Below are 15,285 nucleotides of genomic sequence, written 5' to 3' on the forward strand. Positions count from 1 at the left end.
TGGATGAACTGGTAATGTGTAGTATGATTGTTAAACCTTTGTTAATAAACCAACTAGTTCTTAATAGCAATGTGTTGCTGTGAATTCTTAAGCAAAGAACCCATGGAGCAAATACATTACAGGGTGGAGCGCTGGTTTTACACCCGGACCAATATTCCCCTCCACTGACTCCAATATAGACTAAAATTCGGCATCTGTGAAACCAGTTTCCTGGGGGGGGTGCTGGTGGTGGTGGGGGGGTTAGGCTAAAACTGGCCCCAGTGTCTCAGAAACCTCATTCATTGCCTCCTCGAGTCTCCTGCAAACGTCTCGCCTCCTGTTCTCCAGCCTAGCTTTCCTCCGCTGGTTCTGTTTCATTCCTGGTCTATTTGTTGTCCTCCTGCTCCCTGCCCCTGGCTCTGTTCCTGTTGTGTGAGAGGAAGTGTTCAGTCCTGACCTGTCGCCTGCCGTGTGTTGCCGGGACGATCCCAATCACGGCAGCAGCCGCTGAGTAGTTCCAGCTTTTTCTCTTTGTATATTCAGATTTCCAACATCTGCAGACTTTCGTTTTTTGGTTTCCCTGGAGACGGAATCTGCCGACAGCCTGAGAGAGTGCATCCTGCCTGCTGTGGTTAAAGGTTTCTGCCATATTAGAGCTTTGTTTGATTTTTGAAAGGTACATTTTTGTTTTCCTTTACTTCAAGGGGAGATTTATTGCTGTAGCATTGGTACTGTTACGTGACTAAATATGCTGTGCAGTTTACAGCCTAGACTATGACCCCAATATGTCAGAAATTCTCCCTCCTGAGGCTGAGACATTTCCAGTCAGTTAAATATAGCGGCAGGAGAGTCTGCTGATGCCTGGGGTCACTATATTGTCCCAGATACTCGACGTGTGGATGGGCAGTCCAGTGCATAGGGAGTCTGCGCTTGATTAATCAACCAACGCCAATGAACATGGAACGAATATCTGACTCAAAGCCTCAAAGCGTAGCATCGAGTTCCTCAGATGTTGGGAAGGAATGAATGAGCGTAACAAGGACATGGGGAGCAGGGATTGATCCCTGGGATGAGAGGGTTGTCTTATGATGAGGATTGTGTAGAATGGGCCGATACTCTCTGGAGTTTAGAAGAATGAGAGGTGATCTCATTGAAACATACGAGATTCTGAGGGGGTTTGACAGGGTAGATGCAGGGTGGATGTTTCCCCTGGGTTGGGGAGTCTAGAACCAGGGGTCCCAGTCTCAGGATAAGGGGTCGGCCACTGAGATGAGGAGGAATTTCTTCACTCGGAGAGTGGTGAAAATTTGGAATTCTCTGCCCCAGAGGGCTGTGGACTCTGAGTTGTTGAGTATATTCAAGGCTGAGGTCGATAGTTTTGAGTCTAGGGGAATAAAGGGATATGGGGATCGGGCTGGAAAGTGGAGTTAAGGTGGATGATAAGCCGTGATCTTATTGAATGGCGGGGCAGGCTCGAGGGGCTGAATGGCCGACTCCTGCTCCTAATTCTTATGTTCTGATGTAGGAACAGTACTGAAATGGGATTGTTGATGGAGAGACACCCTCTTTCAAATTGAAATACATGTATTCAGAAACCTTTAGATGGAATAAGGTTAATGTTTAGGAACATGGATTTCCACACCAGACATGTAAGATTGAAATATTATTCAGCTGCTTTAGTCAGCTCCGTGTTGTGGTTCTAACCATTAAACAACCTGTAACTGTTCGCTTGCCTTCTCCGATGAGGTCATTTTATGTGGTCTGTATGGCCTACTCTTGCTCATATTACCAGCACAGTCCCACTGCCCCAGGAGCTGGGTAACAGGGTGTTCAATCGGAATGTATGTGGGAACAATTAGTTTTAATCAATTTAATGTCAGCCGTGGCTCAGTGAGTAGCACACTTGCCTCTGAGTCAGAAGGTTGTGGGCTCAAGTCCCACTCCAGGAACTCGAGCACATAAATCTAAGCTGACACTCCAGTGCAGTGCTGTAGGAGTGTTGCACTGTTGAAGGGGCAGTACTGAGGGAGCGCTGCAATGTTGGAGGGGTAGTACTGAGGGAGCACTGCACTGTCGGAGGGGTAGTACAGAGGGAGTGCCGCACTGTCGGAGGGGCAGTACTGAGGGAGCGCTGCACTGTTGGAGGGGTAGTACTGAGGGAGCACTGCACTGTCGAAGGGGCAGTACTGAGGGAGCGCTGCACTGTTGGAGGGGCAGTACTGAGGGAGCGCTGCACTGTTGGAGGGGTAGTACTGAGGGAGCGCTGCACTGTTGGAGGGGTAGTACTGAGGGAGTGCTGCACTATCGGAGGGGCAGTACTGAGGGAGTGCTGCACTGTTGGAGGTGCCGTCATTCAGATGAGACGTTAAACCGAGGCCCCGTCTGCTCTCTCAGATGGATGTAAAAGATCCCATGGCACTATTTGGAAGAAGAGCTGGGCAGTTATCCCCGGTGTCCTGGGGCCAATATTTATCCCTCAATCAATATCACTATAACAGATTATCTGGTCATTATCACATCGCTGTTTGTGGGAGCTTGCTGTGTGCAATTTGGCTGCTGAGTTTCCCACAATACAACAGTGACTATACTCCAAAACTACTTCATTGGCTGTAAAGCGATAAAGCGGTTTGAGATGTCCAGTGGTCGTAAAAGGCGCTCGTCTTTCTTCTTTCTTAATCAGCAACGAAACTGGACAGGAAGCAGAAACAGAGATAAACAGAGAGGCTCTGGGAACTTGGGGATGATTTTAAACCTCCAGAGGGGGAGATGGGGAGAATGTTTAAACGCAGCGAGTTGTTGTGATCGGGAACGCGCTGCCTGAAAGGGCGGTGGGAGCAGATTTAGTAACTTTCAAACGGGAATTGGATAAATACTGGAAGGGGAAATTTTGCTGGGTTATGGGGACAGAGCAGGGGGAAGTGTGACTAATTGGTTAACTCAGAGCCAGCACAAACAATCGTGGGCCGAATGGCCTCCTTCTGTGCTGTAAGATTCTGTGACTCTGAGGTAGTATTGAGAAAAGGCCACTCGGCTAATTCAGCTCCTGTTCCTTGGGGTATATGCGAGATTGGAATGAATCTACCCTTTTCACAGGCCATGGACACACTCTCCTCTCATCTACTCCATTTCCCCCTTGACTGAAGGTCCTGTGTAAACACTTTCTAATCTCCAACACTCCAGAATAGTGAGCTGCCCTTGTTGACCACTGCTTCACTGTAACCTGCTGCCCTTACACCCCATCCAACTCCAGACATTAAAAATACAACATCTACCTTCACTCCCATTTTCCCATTATACATTCCGATGTCTTTATTTAGAATGGAACCTATATGATACCTCGGGCCAGAATCACAGTGTGATAACGTCACAGGGGCAGCTTCCCTATCAATATGGAGAGAGGAATTTTGCGGGTCCAGATGATGTGACTAGTGCAAGGAATGAAATGCTTCAGCCCTGGGTTCCCAGCGGACTTGCATTACCGTGTCTGGGACTGAGGCTGGAAACTCGTACCTGAATACAAACTGGGGCCCCCACCCCCGGATCCCCTGGTCCGTGCTCACACCCTCCCATCCATGGCCTCACAGGTCAGGAGGCGATAATTAACGGGACCCTTGGCTGCAGTCAAGGACAGTTGGTGAGAGTTCGGGAGACATTTGATGGGAGCCACTTGTGGGTTTTGAGGTAGCGGTGAGTTCTGCACACATTACCTGCTGCTTGCAACCCTTTTACCCATATTTACAAAATTCTCTCAGGGCTTGACAGGGTAGATGCTGGGAGGATGTTTCCCCCGGGCTGGGGAGTCTAGAACCAGGGGTCACAGTCTCAGGATAAGGGGTCAGCCATTTAGGACTGAGATGAGGAGAAATTTCTTCACTCAGAGGGTGGTGAATCTTTGGAATTCTCTGTCCCAGAGGCTCAGTCTTTGAGTAAATTTAAGACAGAGATCAATAGATTTTTCGATATTGGGAGAATCAAGTGATAATGGGGACAGTGCAGGAAAGTGGAGTTGAGGTCGAAGATCAGCCATGATCTCATTGAATGGCGGAGCAGGCTCGAGGGGCCGAATGGCCGACTCCTGCTCCTAATTCTTATGTTCTTATGTACCCCTCCCCTTTAAAGTGCTGCCTGGGGCCCTTCACATTCCTGAATTGCTGATTCCAGGTCAGAGAGTTTGCAACTGAGCAGCGTGACTCACTGGCCCATTACCGACGAGGGCAGAGCATTGGAACTCAGGGTCCCAGGCTGATTCCTATGACCTGTTCCATCCCTCACACTCCCTGCCAATCCAATTCATGTGCAGAAGTCACCCCCAACAAACCCTCTCCATGGTTAGAAACATACCGCACAAAAGATTGCTTCTCGGCCCATTGTGCCTGCACTCAGGGGATTTTTCCCATTTTATTCCCCTGATTCCATTTTCTCAACCTTTGGGGAAACAGCGCACTGCATCTATGAACCAGTGATTGCAGCCCAAGGCTGAGGTGCTGGCTTTGCAGGTTTCCCAGGCACCTTTCTGAATCTGGTTTCTCTGTGACACTCCATCTTTTAATCAGGTGATTTCTGCCCTGTAATTCCTTGATCTTGCCTTGCAGGTGAATGTGTTGGTTATGGGAACACTGAAGACCTTTGGAATTTTCTTTGTGGCTTTCCAGGAAGTGTTTGGAGGGTCGTCGGAACGGATCAGCTGGGTGGGTTCCATCATGTCCAGCCTCCGCCTCTCCGCAGGTAACTCGGTGTGGGATGGAGGGTAGGCGAGAGCCATGAATCTCAAACCGATGCAGTCTGCAGACAAGGGAAGGAATTTTTGACAGTGATGGCCCATTTATAGTCATTTTTCCCTCCAGTTTAACTAACACTGGGATACAGGTCCACAGCCCTCTCCTACCAAGCTCAAGTGGCAACTATTAAAGTTGGATGGTGTTTGACGGCTGGCTATTCAACTATGAGGAACCTCACAGTAATCCAGTCCTCACCTGGGGAACAATTTTTAACCCCCGCCCCATTTATGAGGGTCCGGCAGTTGAATATGGCGGCAAAGCAAAGGCTGCCCATTGCTTGCCCAAAGACCAGCTAGTGGCATGTTCAGGCGGGTGTGTAAATGGGCAGTGAGCGTTCTTGGCTGTAAGAGGTGAGAGGCTGCTGGAAGGGACGTCGGGGGCCCTTCACTGGTGTAGGAGCGATGGCCGGAGCCTGCACTGGACACCCGCTTTCTTGGTAACCCTTGTGGCCAAGTTCTGTTGGGCTGGAGTTTTATGGGCCCTTGTGTGTGTTGTTAAATGACAAGGCATTAACCCCAAGCACGGAACACAAAGGATTCCACGGTGGCAAAGCTCAGTCAGCTTGTGAACAAAACACCACTGCAGCCCATTATAAACGGGGTGGGCAATGGTTTGGGCAGTGATCTGGGTTCCTATCCACAGCACTGCTTGGATTGCGGCCTGTAAGGGTGATCCGTGAAATGAGCTTGGGCCGTCTCAGCACAACATTGACACGGTTACGCAGACAGGCCAAAGTATTGGCGATGGGAAAATGCCAGACTGGTGCAGTATATGATGCCCCCTGAGCTGGGAACTCTATCATTTTTTTATTTATTCTCGGGATGTGGACATCGCTGGCAAGGCTGGCATTTATTGCCCGTCCCTAATTGCCCTCAAGATGGTGGTGAGCCGCCGCCTTGAACCACAGGGGGCAGTTAAGAGTGGGTCTGGAGTCACATATCGGCCAGACCGGTAAGGGCGGCAGATTTCCCTTCCCTAAAGGACATTAGTGAACCAGATAGGTTTACCACAATCCGTCAGTTTCATGGTCACCATTACTGATACTAGCTTTTTATTCCAAATTTATTTAATTAACTGTATTTAAATTCCCCAGCTGCCGTGGTGGGATTTGAACTGATGTCTCTGGATCATCAGTCCAGGCCTCTGGATTACTGGTCCAGTGACGTTACCACTGTGCCACTGTACCCATCTGCAGCTGCCTGCGTTGTACTGTACCCTGGAGTTACAGGACATGGATGTTGACACTAATGCTGGCATTTTTTGGTGGAACAGACACTTTATATAAATATCCTCAGTTCTTCTAAACTAAAACTGCCTTCAGTGGTGACTGGATCGCTCACGCGAATGGAAGGTTAAGAATCGCTCTACCGAGGTTAAACAGAGAGCTAAATCGTTGCTCAAAGGCTTGTGTAGGAGAAATGGGTTTTGGTTCCTGGGGCTCTGGCACCAGTACTGGGGTAAGAGGGAGCTGTTCCATCGGGACGGGCTCCACTTGGAGCGTGCTGGGGCTAGGGTCCTGGCGAACTGAATAACTAGCGCTGCAGAGAGAGCTTTAAACTAATTAGTGGGGGAGAGGGGAGGGCGCAGGTGAACAGAAACCTAAAAGTTCAAAGAACAAGCTGAAGGCAATCGAGCCGGGTAGCATTGGGGGAAAGGAAAACCAGAGCGTGCCAGGAAGGGACAGGATCTATAAACAGTATCAGATACTGGGGTCATAGCAGGAGAAAATGATAAGAAAACACGTTTAAAAGCTCTTTATCTGAATGTACGCAGCATTCGGAACAAATTAGATGAGCTGTCGGCACAAATAGTTATAAATGGGTATGATCTGGTAGCCATAACAGAGACGTGGTTTCAAGGTGACCAAGACTGGGAACTAAATATTCAGGGATACTTGACAATTCGGAAGGACAGACAGAAAGGAAAAGGAGATGGGGTAGCTCTATTGATAAAAGATGGAATCACTGCAATCGTGAGTGATACGTCCTTACTACACAGTATAAATGCACACGAGGCCCATGCTTGAGAGAAAGTCAGTCTGTGACCTGTCCTTTATTCCTTAGCACTCAAGTGATGAAGGTGGGTGGAGCTTCCCCTTTTGTACCTGAAGGTCCAGGTTAGGAGTGTCTCCCAGCTAGTGGTCACTGTTCTCACAGTGTACAACTTCGGTCAGATTATACATGGGTTACAATGCTGGTTGAATACATGACAGTGTGAAACGATATTGGCTCAAATGAATAGGATGTTGAAACAGTTTGGGTGGAGATAAGGAACAATAAGGGGAAAAAGTCACTGGTGGACATAGACTATAGGCCCCTTAACAGTAGCAACTCTATTGGTTGGGGTATAAACCAGGAAATAGTGGGGCTTGTAAAAAGGGAACAGCAATAATCATGGGTGATTTTAACCTCCATATTGATTGAACAAATCAAATTGGTCAGGGTAGCCTTGAGGAAGAGTTCATCGAGTGCATAAGGGACGGGTTCCTTGAGCAGTATGTAATGGAACCAACCAGGGGGCAGGCTATCTTGGATCTCGTCCTTTCTAATGAGACAGGATTAATAAACAACCTCCTAGTAAAGGATTTCCTCGGAATGAGTGGCCATAGCATGATTGAATTTCAAATTCAGATGGAGGGTGATAAAGTTGGATCTCTAACCAGCGTACTAAGCTTAAATAAAGGAGACTATGAAGGTATGAGGACAGAGTTGGGTGAAGTGGACCGGGAAAATAGATTAAAGTATAGGACGGTTGATGAACAGTGGTGCACATTTAAGGAGATATTTCACAACTGTCAAGAAAAATATATTCCAGTGAGGAGAAAAGGGTGTAAAAGAAAAGAAAAGAAAATCCGTGGCTAACTAAAGAAATAAAGGACGGTATCCAATTAAAAACAAGGGCACACAAAGTGGCCAAAACTAGTGGGAGGACAGAAGATTAGGAAGCTTTTAAAAGCGAGCAAAGAATGACTAAAAGGGAAGATAGACCATGAAAGTAAACTAGCACGAAATATAAAAACAGATAGTAAGAGTTTCTATAGGTATATAAAAAGGAAAAGAGTGGCTAAAGTAAATGTTGGTCCCTAAGAGGATGAGACCGGGGAATTAGTAATGGGGAACATGAAGATGGCAGAAACTCTGAACAAATATTTTGTATCAGTCTTTACGGTAGAGGACACTAAAAATATCCCAACAGTGGATAGTCAAGGAGCTATAGGGGGGGGAGGAACTTAACACAATCACAATCACTAAGGAGGTGGTACTCAGTAAGATAATGGGACTAAAGGCAGATAAATCCCCTGGACCTGATGGCTTGCATCCTAGAGTCTTAAGAGAAGTAGCGGCAGGGATTGTGGATGCATCGGTTGTAATTTACCAAAATTCCCTGGATTCTGGGGAGGTCCCAGCAGATTGGAAAACTGCAAATGTATCGCCTCTATTCAAAAAAGGAGGCAAACAAAAAGCAGGAAACTATAGACCAGTTAGCCTAACATCTGTGGTTGGGAAAAAGTTGGAGTCCATTATTAAAGAAGCAGTAGCAGGACATTTGGAAAAGCAAAATTCAGTCAGGCAGAGTCAGCATAGATTTACGAAGGGGAAGTCATGCTGGACAAATTTGCTGGAATTTTTTGAGGATGTAACAAACAGGATGGATAAAGGGGAACCAGTGGATGTGGTGTATTTGGATTTCCAGAAGGCATTTGACAAGGTGTCACATAAAAGGTTACTGCACAAGATAAAGGTACACAGGGTTGGGGGTAATATATTAACATGGATAGAGGATTGGTTAACTAACAGAAAACAGGGAGTGGGATAAATGGGTAATTTTCCAGTTGGCAATAACTAGTAGGGTGCCACAGGGATTGGTGCTGGGTCCTCAACTATTAACAATCTGTATTAACGACTTGGATGAAGGGACTGAGTGTAATGTAGCCAAGTTTGCTGACGATACAAAGATGGGAGGAGAATACAAAAAACCTGCAAAAGGACATAGACAGGCTAAGTGAGTGGGCAAAAATTTGGCAGATTGAGAATAATGTTGGAAAGTGTGAGGTTATGCACTTTGACAGAAAAAATCAAAGAGCAAGTTATTATTTAAATGGAGAAAGATTGCAAAGTGCCGCAGTATAGCGGGACCTGGGGGTACTTGTGCATGAAACACAAAAGGATAGTATGCAGGTACAGCAAGTGATCAGGAAGGCCAATGGAATCTTGGCCTTTATTGTAAAGGGGATGGAGTATAAAAACAGGGAAGTCTTGTTACAGTTATACAGGGTATTGGCGAGGCCACACCTGGAATACTGCGTGCAGTTTTGATTTCCATATTTAAGAAAGGATATACTTGCTTTGGAGGCAGTTCAGAGAAGGTTCATTAGGTTGATTCCGGAGATGAGGTGGTTGATTTATGAGGAAAGGTTGAATAGTTTGGGCCTCTACTCATTGGAATTCAGAAGAATGAGAGGTGATCTTAAACGTATAAGATTATGAGGGGGGCTTGACAAGGTGGATGCAGAGAGGATGTTTCCACTGATGGGGGAGACTAGATGTAAGGGGCATGATCTTAGAATAAGGGACCGCCCATTTAATACTGAGAATAGGAGAAATTTCTTCTTTCAGAGGGTTGTAAATCTGTGGAATTCGCTGCCTCAGAGAGCTGTGGAAGCTGGGACATTGAATAAATTTAAGACAAAAATGGACAGTTTCTTAACCGATAAAGGGATAAAGGGGTTATGGGGAACGGGCGGGGAAGTGGATCTGAGTCCATGATCGGATGAGTCCATGATCAGATCAGCCATGATCGTACTAAATGGCGGAGCAGGCTCGAGGGGCCGAATGGCCGACTCCTGCTCCTATTTCTGATGTTCTTATGTAAACCCTTTGTTACAAAGGCTAACATACCATCTGTTTTCCTAATTGCTTGCTGTACCTGCATGTTAACTTTCAATCATACATGTACAGGGACTCCCAGGTCCCACTGAGTGCAACCATTTCCCAGACTCTCACCATCCAAAAAATATTCTGCTTTTTTGTTTTTCCAACGAAAGTGGATAACTTCACACTTCCCCACAATGTATTCCATTTGCCATGTTCTTGCCCACTCAGTCAACCTGTCTATATCTCTCTGCAGCCTTTTTGCATCCTCCTCACAGCTGACTTTCCCACTTAACTTTATAACATCAGCAAACTTGGATACATTGCACTCAGTCCTTTCATCTCAGTCATTAATGTAGATTGTAAATATCTGAGGCCCCAGCACTGATCCCTGCATTATCCTGTTAGTTACAGTCTGCCAACCTGCAAAGGTCCCGTTTATTGCCAACTTAAATTCCCAGTTTACACCCAGCTCACCGAGTCCAAGATCTCCTCTAACAGTTTCTCCGCCATTGCCCACTCCAATCTACTGCATTCTTACTGTGCTTCAAATCAAATGTTGGTGATAGCACCACGAAATGTGTCTCCAGTGGCCTCACATATGCTGCCGACACCCAGTTTCAATTCTCCGTCGATCCCGGGGATGCCCCCACCCTCTCCAATGCCCGGCCATTACTCAGACACGATGAGACCAAACTTCCTCCAACTCCATCTGAGCAAATTCAAAGATGGTGAGATTCGCTCCCACTGCCATCGACAGGCCTCAGGTCTTGAACGCAGCAACCTGTCCCTGAGGCAAAGTCTGGAGATCGGGAAGCTTGTTGTGCTGTAGGATCTCAAAGCTGAATTTCCTTCTCACATCTGTTCTGTTACTAAAATCACATCCTTCACAATATGACCCATCCCCAGCCCGACCCTCCAACTCATCCATCACCTTCATTTTTTTCGCTGCCTCTCCAACTCCCACAACTCATTCCAAAGCTGAAACCCACATCCTCACCCTCCCTATCCCTACAGCCCCAACCCCCATTACCCCAATCCCTCCCGACAGACACAACCCCCATTGTCCCAATCCCTCCCTACAGCCCCAACCGCCATTGTCCCAATCCCTCCCTACAGACACAACCCCCATTGTCCCAATCCCTCCCTACAGACACAACCCCCATTGTCCCAATCCCTCCCTACAGACACAACCCCCATTGTCCCAATCCCTCCCTACAGACACAACCCCCATTGTCCCAATCCCTCCCTACAGCCCCAACCGCCATTGTCCCAATCCCTCCCTACAGACACAACCCCCATTGTCCCAATCCCTCCCTACAGACACAACCCCCATTGTCCCAATCCCTCCCTACAGACACAACCCCCATTGTCCCAATCCCTCCCTACAGACACAACCCCCATTGTCCCAATCCCTCACGACAGACACAACCCCCATTGTCCTAATCCCTCCCTACAGACACAACCCCCATTACCCCAATCCCTCCCTACAGACACAACCCCCATTGTCCCAATCCCTCCCTACAGACACAACCCCCATTGTCCCAATCCCTCCCTACAGACACAACCCCCATTGTCCCAATCCCTCCCGACAGACACAACCCCCATTACCCCAATCCCTCCCTACAGCCCCAACCCCCATTACCCCAATCTTTGATATTGCACACGTCTCTCTGTGTCCTCCCCGACCTCCCTCGGTGATCGGCAGTCATGTGTCCCACCGTTACCCTGTGTTCTCCTGACACCAATCTACTTGTTCTCCACACCCACTGCTCCATTTGAATGGTCATTCTTTCACATTACTCTCCCTCCTGTCTGAAACTCCCTCTGCACATCCCTCTCTCCTGCCCCCGTCACCCTCCCTGTTTTCAAAACCTTCTTAAAGTTCTCTTCAACCGAACCTTCAGTCCTGCCCCCAACTCCGCGATCCTGTTTTCACTTTTCCCTTCTGCCCATTCTCTTCTAGGTGAGAGCCTCACGACTCTGTCTGCCCACGAGGAGCACAGCACGGCTGCTATTTCTCGGCTACTTTTCAGACCAATGCTTTCAAGTGGAAGAAAATATATTGTATAAACGAGAGAGGAATATTGAATGTTTAATGGGATTTCCTCCCAGGTCCGATTGAATGTTTAATGGGATTTCCTCCCCAGGTGATTGAATGTTTAATGGGATTCCCCCCCAGGTCCGATTGCATCCATCGTCTGTGGGAAGCTGGGTGATCGTTGGACTTCTATTCTGGGGGCTGTCCTGGTGAGCACCGGATTTCTCACCAGCATCTTGGCGACTGGAGTCCTCTTCCTCTATGTGTCCCTTGGTGGTGTCGTGGGTAAGACATGTCAGTTTTGTTTTGAAGCGATGTTTTAACCATCTTTAAGAATGACTCCTCCATAATTTCAGGGAATAACTCCTGAATATTTTACACAATCAAAGATAATCGCACATAATTCTGTGACAAAATTTAAATAAATGATCTAATTTGTACAAATAAATTTTTCACCTCTTTATTGAGAAGAAAACCACTTTCTCGAAAACTCCAGAGATAAATTTTAAAAGCTGACCAAAGATAACCAATGTGTAAAGGCCCTTCAGCTCTTTGTCGTTCCTTCACCACTTGACAAGCTGCCCAATTTTCCACTTGATTCCACGTGTTTAAATGGCCAACTTCTGTTCCTGTTAGCATCAAATTTCAGCCTCATCCCTCAGAGAGTGGGACTGATTGGATCGCTCTGTCACAGAGCCGGCACAAGCTCGATGGGCCGAATGGTCTCCTCCTGTGCTCTATCATCCTATGATTCTATCCATATCTATCTTACTATCTTGTGACGTGAGACAACATATTGCTGCTTGGTGTCTGGTCCAGAAACGACTCGGGAGCTTGTTCAGTCTCCAGTCTTACTTGATCTGTCCCCAAGTTGCCGTATGCTCCAGTGCAGCACCATAACAAACTCTGGCACTCAGCAAATTTGTAGATTTGGTAACCAGTTCTCCAGGAATCCCAATCAGTGGATAATTAAAAAGCTACAAACACAGTGTTCAGGGCGAGTGATACCAATTTCTTTTTGTGGTTTGTAACAAGAGTGTAATGTTCCTGGCATCACGGCCAGACAAAGCCTGCAAAACAGATGCACCGCTTTGGATACTGTTGGAAGGATGACTCATCAGGGGAAGGCAGCAGCAGACAAGTTCATGGCACCGTGGGTGGCTCTGCTGCACAGGAGGGCAGGAAAAAGAGTGGGAGAGCGATAGTGATAGGGGATTCAATGGTTAGGGGAATAGATAGACGTTTCTGCGGCCGCAACCGAGACTCCAGGATGGTGTGTTGCCTCCCTGGTGCAAGGGTCAAGGATGTCTCGGAGCGGGTGCAGGACACTCTGAAGAGGGTGAACAGCCAGTTGTCGTGGTGCATCTAGGTACCAACGATATAGGTAAAAAACGGGATAAGGTCCTACAAGACGAATTTAGGGAGCGAGGAGCTAAATTTAAAAAGTAGGACCTCAAAAGTAGTAATCTCAGGATTGCTACCAGTGCCACGTGCTAGTCAGAGTAGGAATCGCAGGATAGCTCAGATGAAGGATAGCTCACTTGAGGAGTGGTGCAGCAGGGAGGGATTCAAATTCCTTGGACATTGGAACAGGTTCTGAGGGAGGTGGAACCAGTACAAACCAGATGGTCTGCACCTGGGCAGGACTGGAACCAATGTCCTAGGGGGAGTGTTTGCTAGTGCTGTTGGGGAGGAGTTAAACTAAGATGGCAGGGGGATGGGAACCTATGCAGGGAGACAGAGGGAAGTAGAATGGGGGCAGAAGCAAAAGATAGAAAGAAGAAAACTCAAAGTGGAGGGCAGAGAAACCTAAGGCAAAAAGCAAAAAGGGCCACATTACACCAAAATTCTAAAGGGGCAAAGTGTGTTAGAAAGACAAGCCATCAAACACTCCCAGGGCATGTACAGCAGGCGATGAAGAAGGCAAATGGTATGTTGGCCTTCATCGCGAGAGGATTTGAGTATAGGAGCAGGGAGGTCTTACTGCAGTTGTACAGGGCCTTGGTGAGGCCTCACCTAGAATATTGTGTTCAGTTTTGGTCTCCTAATCTGAGGAATGACATTCTTGCTATTGAGGGAGTGCAGCAAAGGTTCACCAGACTGATTCCCGGGATGGCAGGACTGACATATGAGGAGGGACTGGATCAACTGTGCCTTTATACATTGGAGTTTAGAAGGATGAGAGGGGATCTCATAGAAACATATAAGATTCTGACAGAATGGGACAGGTTAGATGCGGGTAGAATGTTCCCGATGTTGGGGAAGTCCAGAATGAGGGGACACAGTCTTAGGATAAGGGGTAGGCCATTTAGGCCTGAGATGAGGAGAACCTTCTTCACTCAGAGAGTTGTTAATTCCCTGCCGCAGAGAGTTGTTGAGGCCAGTTCATTGGATATATTCAAGAGGGAGTTAGATATGGCCCCTACGGCTAAAGGGATCAAGAGGTATGGTGAGAAAGCAGGAAAGGGTTGTTGAGGGAATGATCAGCCATGATCTTCTTGAATGGTGGTGCAGGCTCGAAGGGCCGAATGGCCTACTCTTGCACCTATTTTCTATGTTTCTATGTTTTGATGATTCCCTGGGATGAGTCGCACTCGGCAACATTCTGTAACTAAGAATCAACGTCCACAAGCTAAAGTCTCTCCCAAGTAATTATCACCAATAATGATTTCCTTGTTATTGAAAATGTTCTACTCATCATATGAAGTATGTTCATAATTAGTGCCATCATCAAACGCTCCCAGGGCAGGTACAGCACGGGGTTAGAGACAGAGTAAAGCTCCGTCTATATTGTCCCATCAAACACTCCCAGGGCAGGTACAGCACTGGTTAGATACAGAGTAAAGCTCCCTCTACATTGTCCCATCCAACATAAAAACATAGAAACATAGAAAATAGGTGCAGGAGCAGGCCATTCGGCCCTTCGAGCCTGCACCACCATTCAATAATATCATGGCTGATCATTCCCTCAGTACCCCTTTCCTGCTTTCTCTCCATACCCCTTGAATCCCCTGAGCTGTAAGGGCCACATCTAACTCCCTCTTGAACATATCCAATGAACTGTTTGATGGGACAGTGTAGAGCGAGCTTTACTGTGTATCTAACCCGTGCTGTACCTGCCCTGGGAGTGTTTGATGGGACAGTGGAGAGGGAGCTTTACTCTGTATCTAACCCCCTGTACCTGCCCTGGGAGTGTTTGATGGAACAGTGTAGAGGGAGCTTTACTCTGTGTCTAACCCCATGCTGTACCTGCCCTGGGAGTGTTTGATGGGACAGTGTAGAGGGAGCGACAGAACCGAAGTATTTGTTCAATTGTTCTGCCATTTCTTTGTTCCCCATTATAAATTCACCTGAATCCGACTGCAAGGGACCTACTAATCTTTTTCTCTTCACTTATCTATAGAAGCTTTTGCAGTCAGTTTTTATGTTCCCGGCAAGCTTCTTCTCGTACTCTATTTTCCCCCTCTTAATTAAATCCTTTGTCCTCCTATGCTGAATTCTAAATTTCTCCCAGTCCTCAGGTTTGTTGCTTTTTCTGGCCAATTTATATGCCTCTTCCTTGGATTTAACACTATCCTTAATTTTCCTTGTTAGCCACGGTTGAGCCACCTTCCCT

General features: G+C 47.2%; 1 protein-coding gene across 3 annotated transcripts in view; it reads left to right on the forward strand.

Moving 5' to 3' along the window:
- slc16a4 (solute carrier family 16 member 4) overlaps positions 1–15,285 on the forward strand; it is a 138,828-nt gene that overhangs the window by 87,010 nt on the left and 36,533 nt on the right. For all 3 annotated transcript variants that reach the window (XM_070859287.1, XM_070859289.1, XM_070859288.1), the window contains 2 exons: positions 4,572–4,704; positions 11,811–11,954. In XM_070859287.1, the coding sequence (XP_070715388.1) occupies positions 4,572–4,704; positions 11,811–11,954 (277 nt within the window). The remainder of the gene's footprint in view (positions 1–4,571; positions 4,705–11,810; positions 11,955–15,285) is intronic.

The sequence above is a fragment of the Pristiophorus japonicus genome, chromosome 17, assembly GCF_044704955.1.
Source record: "Pristiophorus japonicus isolate sPriJap1 chromosome 17, sPriJap1.hap1, whole genome shotgun sequence".
In the NCBI taxonomy this organism is placed as follows: domain Eukaryota; kingdom Metazoa; phylum Chordata; class Chondrichthyes; family Pristiophoridae; genus Pristiophorus; species Pristiophorus japonicus.